We start from the raw sequence: 7,906 nt of genomic DNA on the forward strand, positions 1-7,906 counted from the left end.
ATTGTTGCATCCCGCAGTGGTCGAGTGTGTTGAGTCCTTGGATGTTACCGGTGCATGCTGGCAGTAGTTCGGTAGAGGCTCCTTCAAGCTAAACTGGTTGAAGTGCCCTTCGATACTGAGGAAGGCATTGGGGAGGCCAGTTAATCATGGAGCTCAATCCCTCCGGTGTTAATTTGACATCTGCCTGGGGTGGGAATATATACTTCAACCAGTGTAATATCAGAGAACTCCCGCGCTAGATACTGACGAAAACCATACGAATGAGTTAGAACCCCCTGCTCCGAGGACTCCAGCACTTAATCAGGAAGTAGATGTCCTCGCTTCTGAGGTTTTATTGCCGATCCATTCCTGTTGATTAACACGCCCACTTTCGGAAGTGACGAACCGTCACCTTTACCCTGGGACACTTTAGTTTCGGGTGAATTTGCCGCGCAGCTGCAAGCTGAGCTGGAGACTAACCCGCAGAGAGAGCAGACATCGGAATCGCCTTCCGATCCGGAGACGAAAGAAACGCCGAAGTGTCTTCTGTAAAGAACCCAGACACCAGACCATCTTCATAGCGAGCACAGTCGCCACCGTCCCGGGCGCTCTGCACTGACCACCCTGCGATATGGCAGCACTGCAGTTGGATGTAACAGAGAAGATCAGCGCTGAAAGATGCAGTGTTACGGTAACCCTGATAAAATGCAGCCCCGACGGATGCACCGACACAGTCACGTCCTCACCCCACCACGTCCCTTGCCAAACTCGACCCACCCTCCACAACACCTTGGACCCCCCGAACTGAACGATCGCACCAAGAGCCTGAGCGCTGCTGCTCTCTCCGGTGGCGGATTTTCCCGTCGCTGCAGCTGGATTCTCCCGCTTTCAGATTCCTTACTTCAGAGCGGAGACCGCTCTCTCCCGACGCGTTCCCAAGTATCCCGCAGTCATTTCACTTTTCGAATGTCACCTATTTTCGGATTTTAACATATAAAATCCGGCAGCATGGCAGAGAGAGCTCACAACACGATCCCCAGACACGGGTCTCGGCAGCACCGGCGTCCGCTCCCGGATCACAAGCAGTGGCATTTCGATATCGAGAGTTCCATTCGGCGAACAAGACCCGTTTTCGGAGCTGATTCTGGTCTCAGATCGGTGCTTTATTCAGTGTTGGGTGGAGATGGCATTGGGCCGTGTTTGGAGAGTTTGCAGTGTGTGGCTGTTGTTGACCGTGACCCTGACCCTGGGCTGTGAGAGGTTACAGTTACTGCGAGTTCTCAACACAGAGACTCTGGGCGAACTGAAAGAAATGGTGAGTTGAACCCGCTCCCAGAGACCGGTCCTGACAGACCCGGGCTGTTTGCTGTTACCAATCAGGTGATTTCAAAAGGCTGTTCTCCGGTGTTTCTGTGTGTGGGGATTGTCAGTAACGTTGATATCTTCTGTCTCAGGGTGGCCGCCTCCCTCGACAGTGTGTGACTGAGAGGCTGTCGTTGAAAACCAAGCCCTTGGAGCTGGTGAAACTTTCAGCGGAGGTTCCTGTGAGTAAACTCTGCATTTTACTTTAGTGTAATTAATTCGAGACATTATGTTACGTAATGCGAAGGATCGGATCCGAACTTTATCCAAATAATTTGACTGTATCAGAATATGAATTCTTTCTCTCCATGTCACTCTCATTTTCTGACTCTGTCACTCTGAGTTTCAGGACCCCATTCACACGGAATAGATCTCATTTCAATTATCACACTGCTCCCCCCTCTCTCTCTGTCCCACTCACGGGTAATTCACTCTCTGTACCCAATTCCCTCTCATCATTTCACATGCTCTGTCACCAATAAATGCGTCACCCTTTATCACCTTCTGCTATTTTTTCCTCTCCCTCCCTGTGTGTTCCTCTCTCTCCCCCACCCCCCAGTAACATTGCGAGTTCTGTTGATCACAGGAAATACTTGCATCCTCTCAGATCATCACACTACCCGCGTGCTTCATCGGTGATGGAACCACCTACTTCACTTTAAATGACTTGCGCTGAAGAATTGTGAGGTTTCTCGTTAAATTATTTTACATTATAGCTGGCCCATCGGTATCAAGGAGATAAAAGCTGAGAGGAGACCGGACAGTGATGTGCCATATCACGTGGTTCTATGATTGTAGACATCCATAAACTTTCCACATGGAAGAGACTTTTATGACCAATGTTATAGATTGAATGCAAAACTTTGGAGTACAGGACAGCAGGAAAAAATCCACAATTCATAGATGGAATTTGGAACAAACTTCTTAAGACAGAAACTCTCACAATATCTGTTCGAAGTTCAAGTAAAGTTATTAGCAAAATTGATATGTTTCACGATTTACAATCCTGAGATTTGTTTACTTGCTGGCATAGTCAGTAAATACTCAGAAAGAGGTGGCATAGGGTCAGAAGGTGTTGCATCATTGTGGATAGAGGTGTGGATCTGCAAGGGTAAAAAGTCCCTGATGGGAGTTGTATACAGACCCCCAAACAGCAGTAAGGTTCTGGCCTACAAATTACAATGGAGGATAGAAAATGCATGCCAAAAGGGCAATGTTACAACAGTCATGGGGGTCTTCAATATACAGGGAGTTTGGGAAAATCAGGCTGGTGTTAGATTACAGGAGGTAGAATTTCTCGAGTGCCTGGCCCTACGAGATGGCTTTTCAGAGCAGCTCGTGGTTGGGCTGACTAGTATCAGCTATTCTGGATAGGGTGATTTGCAAAGGACCAGAATTGATTAGAGAGCTCGAGGTAAAAGAACCTATCAGGGAAAATGATCATAATATGATAAAATTCACCCTGAAATTTGAAAAGGAGAAGCTTTGAATGTATCAGCATTACAGTGGTGTATAGGGAATTACAGCGGCATGAGAGAGGAGTTGGCCAAAATCGATTGGAAAAGAACTGGCAGGGATGACAGCAGAGCAGCAATGGTTGGAATTTCTGGAAGCAATCTGGAAGGCCCAGGATATATACATCCCAAAGAGGAAGTAGTATTCTAAAGGAAAGATGACACAACTGTGGCGAAAAAGAGAAATCAAAGCCAACATAAAAGCCAAAAAGAGGGCATATAATTGAACAAAGATTGGTGGGAAGTTAGAGGATTGGGAAGCTTTTAAAAAACTAACAGAAGGAAACTAAAAAAGTCATTAAGAAGGTAAAGATGGAATAAGAAATAAGCTAGCCAATAATATTAAAGAAGAGATCAAATGTTTCTCCAGATATATAAAGTGCAATAAAGAGAGACAGGAGAGTGGATGAAGGGAAGGCAGTGGATGTTGTCTACATGGACTTCAGTAAGGCCTTTGACAAGGTCCCGCATGGGAGGTTAGTTAGGAAGATTCAGTCACTAGGTATACATGGTGAGGTAGTAAATTGGATTGGACGTTGGCTCAATGGGAGAAGTCAGAGAGTGGCAGTAGAGGATTGCTACTCTGAGTGGAGGCCTGTCACTAGTGGTGTGCCACAGGGATCAGTGCTGGGTCCATTGTTATTTGTCATCTATATCATTGATCTGGATGATAATGTGGTAAATTGGATCAGCAAATTTGCTGATGATACCAAGATTGGAGGTGTATTGGACAATGAGGAAGGTTTTCAAAGCTTGCAGAGGGATTTTGACCAGCTGAAAAAATGGGCTGAAAAATGGCAGATGGAGTTTACTGTGAGGTATTGCACTTTGGAAGGACAAACCAAGATAGAACATACAAGGTAAATGGTAGTACACTGCGGAGTGCAGTAGAACAGAGGGATCTGGGAATACAGATACATAATTCCCTTAAAGTGGCATCACCAGTAGATAGGGTCGTAAAGAGAGCTTGTGGTACATTGGTCTTTATAAGTCAAAGTATTGAGTATAAGAGTTGGAATGTTATGGTGAGGTTGCAAAAGACATTGGTGAGGCCAAATTTGGAGTATTGTGAGCAGTTTTGGTTACTTAATTACAGGAGTGATGTTAATAAGGTTGAAAGAGTGCAGAGAAGGTTTACAAGGATGCTGCTGGGACTTGAGAAACTGTATTACAGAGGAAGGTTGAATAGGTCAGGACTTTATTCCCTGGAGCATAGACGAATGAGGGGAGATTTGATAGAGGTATATAAAATTATGATGGGCATAGATAGAATGAATGCAAGCAGGCTTTTTCCACTGAGGGCAGGGGAGAAAAAAACCAGAGGACTTGTGTTAAGGGTGAAGGGGGAAAAGTGTACAGGGAACATTGGGGGGGGGAGCTTCTTCACACAGAGAGTGATGGGAGTGTGGAATGAGCTGCCAGATGAAGTGGTAAATGCTGTCTCATTTAAGAAAAACTTGGACAGGTACATAGATGAGAGGTGTACGGAGCGATATGGTCCAGATGCAGGTTAGTGGGACTAGGCAGAAAAAAGGTTCAGCACAGCCAAGAAGGGCTGAAGGGCCTGTTTCTGTGCTGTAATGTTCTATGGTTCTATGGTTCTATATTGGATCACTGGAAAACGATGCTGGAGGGATAGTAATGTTGGACAGGGAAATGACGGATGAACTGAGTAAGTATTTTGCATCAGTCTTCATTGTGGAAGACACCAGCAGTATGGTAAAAGTTCCAGGTGTCAGGGATCATGAAGATTGTGTGATGTTACCATGACTAGAGAGAAGGTTCTTGGGAAACTGAAAGGTCTGAAGGTAGCTAAGTAACCTGGGCTAGATGATATACACCCCAGAGTTGTGAAAGAGGTGGCTGAAGAGATTGTGGTGGCATTTATAGTGATCTTTCAAGAATCACAAGATGCTGGAATGGTTCTGGAAGACTAAAAATTTGCAAATGCCACTCCACTCTTCAGGAAGGGAGAGAGGCAGAAGAAAAGAAACTATAGGCCAGTCAGACTGCCCTCAGTGCCTGGGAAGATGTTGGAGCGAATTATAGAAGATGAGGTCTTAGCGTACTTGCCATAATCAGCATGGTTTCCTCAAGAGAAAATATTGTCTGATAAATCTGTTATAATTTTTTGAAGTAACAAGCAGGATGGACAAAGGAGAGTTGGTTGATGTGGTGTACTTGGATTTTCAGAAGGCCTTTGGCAAAGTGCCACACATGAGGCTGCTTAACCAGCTATGAGCCCATGGTATTACAGGAAAAATTCTAGCATGGATAAAGCAATGGGTGATTGGCAGGAGGCAAAGACTGGGAAAAAAGGGATCCTTTTCTGGTTGGCTGCCGGTGACTAGTGGTGTTCCACAAAGGTCTGTGTTGGGGACCGATTCTTTTTACGTTATATATCAATGATTTAGATGATGGAATTGATGGCTTTGTTGCAAAGTTTGCAGGCAATTTGAAGGTGGAGGGTTGGAAGTTTTGAGGAAATAGGGAGGCTGCAGAAAGACTTTGACAGTTTAGGAGAATGGGCAAAGGAATGGTAGATGGAATACAGTGTCAGAGAGTATAGTTCATGCACTTTGGTAGAAGAAATGAAAGGGTTGACTCTTTGCTATTGACTAACTGCCTCTCCTGCCTCGCAGTTTCTCTCCAGGCTGCATCTCCCTTCTACAACCAGTGCCCCAATCACTCTGAATGAGATTTCTTTAGGTGGCTGCTTGATGGGTGGTATGGACTGAGAGGACCCCAGCAACCTTTTTTTCTGTGACTTTTATTTGCCTCTACTCAAGTTCTGAAGTGTAGAAGTTGCCTATGATCTGCTTATCTTAAAAATGTGTGATGGCCATTGGGCATCAGGTACCACAGGGTGCAGAGATAGGACACCTCAGCTCACATTACAAGACACCCCTAAAAAGTTCCCATTCCCATAGTCACCTGTCATCTATTCCCCTAACCACTTCACCTAAAATGTGTGGCTACTGGGAGATCCTGCTTTCTCTGGTGGACAGAGCATAGGTGTGTAGGTGCAGAGTAAGCAGCATCTCCCATTGGCAACACATTTTAATTCCATGTCCCATTTCCATTCTGATACGTCTATCCATGGCCTCCTCTACTGTCAAAATGAAGCCACACTCAGGTTGGAGGAACAACACGTTATATACCGGCTGGGTAGCCTCCAACCTGATGGTGTGAACATTGATTTCTCTACCTTCCGTTAATGCCCCTCCTCCCTTTCTTACCCACTCTTTGTTTCTCTCTCTGCCCATCACTCTTTGCCTGTTCTCCATCTCCCTCTGGTGTTCCCCTCCCCCTTTCTTTCTCCCTAGGCCTCCCTTCCCATGATCCTTTCCCTTCTCCAGCTCTGTATCCCTTTTGCCAATCACCTTTCCAGCTCTTAGCTTCACCCCACCCCCTCCGGTCTTCTCCTATCATTTTGGATCTCCCTCTCCCCCTCCCACTTTCAAATCTCTTACTATCTTTCCTTTCAGTTAGTCCTGACAAAGGGTCTAGGCCCGAAACGTCGACACTGCTTCTCGCTATAGATGCTGCCTGGCCTGCTGTGTTCCACCAGCATTTTGTGTGTGTTGCTTGAATTTCCAGCATCTGCAGTTTTCCTAGTGTTTGCAAAGTTAACATGCAACTGTTTATGCCACTGTCTTTATAAGTTACTGTTTAATCTTTTTAACAACCCATTCAGACGACTGTCTGTTTCACCTCCTTGATTCCCCCCTTTATGAGATTGTTGATTTCTATAAACTCTCCCCCTCACTATTTCTGGTGAAATGAGAGCAGACTCTAGTCTCTGTGTAAGTAGCATCCTGTGGCATTGATGCCATTCCCTCATTCAGTCAAGCGTCTTCTTCATCCGTGTGGTTCATTGCTCATTGCCTGTTGAAATCTCTAGCTGTAGACGGAAACTGCCAATGATGTGGCCTTCAATTCACAGTTGTTAGTAGCCCTCCATTTGCGGCCTGTATATTTTAAGTTGATGTTTGATTTTGTCTTGTACTAAGACTCATAAACATTCTGTTCTAATTCTAAACGTTTGATAGACCACGGCCCTACTAATGTTCCCATGTATGTTTTGCACAGGCCCAGGACCGGATCTGGATTGTCCATCAGACCCTGCATCACCTCCGCAGGATCTACAGTATGAACCTGAGCTCAGTCAGCTGGGTCCAGAGCTCAGTGGAACTCCTCCAGCTTCTCTTGGATCGGCAGCTCAGAGTGCTGGATGTCTGTGTCCGGAAACCAGGCTCAGAGTCCAGGCCAAGGAAGAATGCCGCAATTCTTAAATACTTTCAGAAATTGAGAGAGTTTCTGAAACAGAAGGTATATTGATATTAAAACATGTGCCTGCCAATACACTTATTTATCTACTTTATACTTGTTCATTATCTAATTTTTCACTATTGAGTACATTTGCCTTTTTGTCCTCCCTTTTAGGGATTCAGCAACTGTGCCTGGGAGACAACCCGCACTGAGACCATGACGCATTTGAAACAGCTCCTTCTCATTATGGCAAAAATCAGCAGAGATCACTGAAGATTTTCCAGAGTCAATTTCACAAGGGACCAAGATTTATGACTATTTATTTAAAATAACTTTCAAGGAAAAGTATATCTGAACAGACTGATGTTACATTGAAAAATAAATTAAACTAAATGCTAGAAATGTTAATGGAAAACCCAACTGGTGCAAATAATCAGTGCATGTGCAGAAGAAAACTGAGTGAATTCCTCGAGTCAATGCTCATAAACTTGAAACACTAACTGTTGTTCACTCCACTCAGCAGTTGTCTGAGCTGTGCATGTTTACAGTATTTTCTGTTTTTACTATTTATTATATAACTATATTAATCACACATTTTCATTTGGCAAGTGATGTGGAAGGAATAATGTCTGGGCCTTTCTCCATATCCAGTGTTGAATTAATTTATTGTATTATTAATTTATTAATTTACTTTTTGTAGTATTACTCAATGATGACATGTGAATTTGCTGAATGATCCTATTCTTGTCCATTCATATCAAGACAGGCAGCTACTGTAA

General features: G+C 44.5%; 1 protein-coding gene across 1 annotated transcript; it reads left to right on the forward strand.

Moving 5' to 3' along the window:
• Nucleotides 1-610: 610 nt before the first annotated feature.
• LOC140727234 (interferon alpha-21-like) lies at nucleotides 611-7,400 on the forward strand. The gene is made up of 4 exons (XM_073044499.1): nucleotides 611-670; nucleotides 1,434-1,523; nucleotides 6,948-7,187; nucleotides 7,302-7,400. The coding sequence occupies exons 1-4, from the start codon at nucleotides 611-613 to the stop codon at nucleotides 7,398-7,400; spliced, it is 489 nt and encodes a 162-aa protein (XP_072900600.1).
• Nucleotides 7,401-7,906: the final 506 nt, after the last annotated feature.

This window comes from Hemitrygon akajei, chromosome 5 (assembly GCF_048418815.1).
Source record: "Hemitrygon akajei chromosome 5, sHemAka1.3, whole genome shotgun sequence".
In the NCBI taxonomy this organism is placed as follows: domain Eukaryota; kingdom Metazoa; phylum Chordata; class Chondrichthyes; order Myliobatiformes; family Dasyatidae; genus Hemitrygon; species Hemitrygon akajei.

Bases quoted from the DNA above. Each gene is read 5' to 3' on its own strand.
- LOC140727234 (XM_073044499.1), top strand. From the start codon at position 611: ATGGCAGCACTGCAGTTGGATGTAACAGAGAAGATCAGCGCTGAAAGA. The intron at 1,524-6,947 runs GTGAGTAAACTC...TGTTTTGCACAG, and splicing joins AACTTTCAGCGGAGGTTCCT to GCCCAGGACCGGATCTGGAT. The intron at 7,188-7,301 runs GTATATTGATAT...CCTCCCTTTTAG, and splicing joins GAGAGTTTCTGAAACAGAAG to GGATTCAGCAACTGTGCCTG.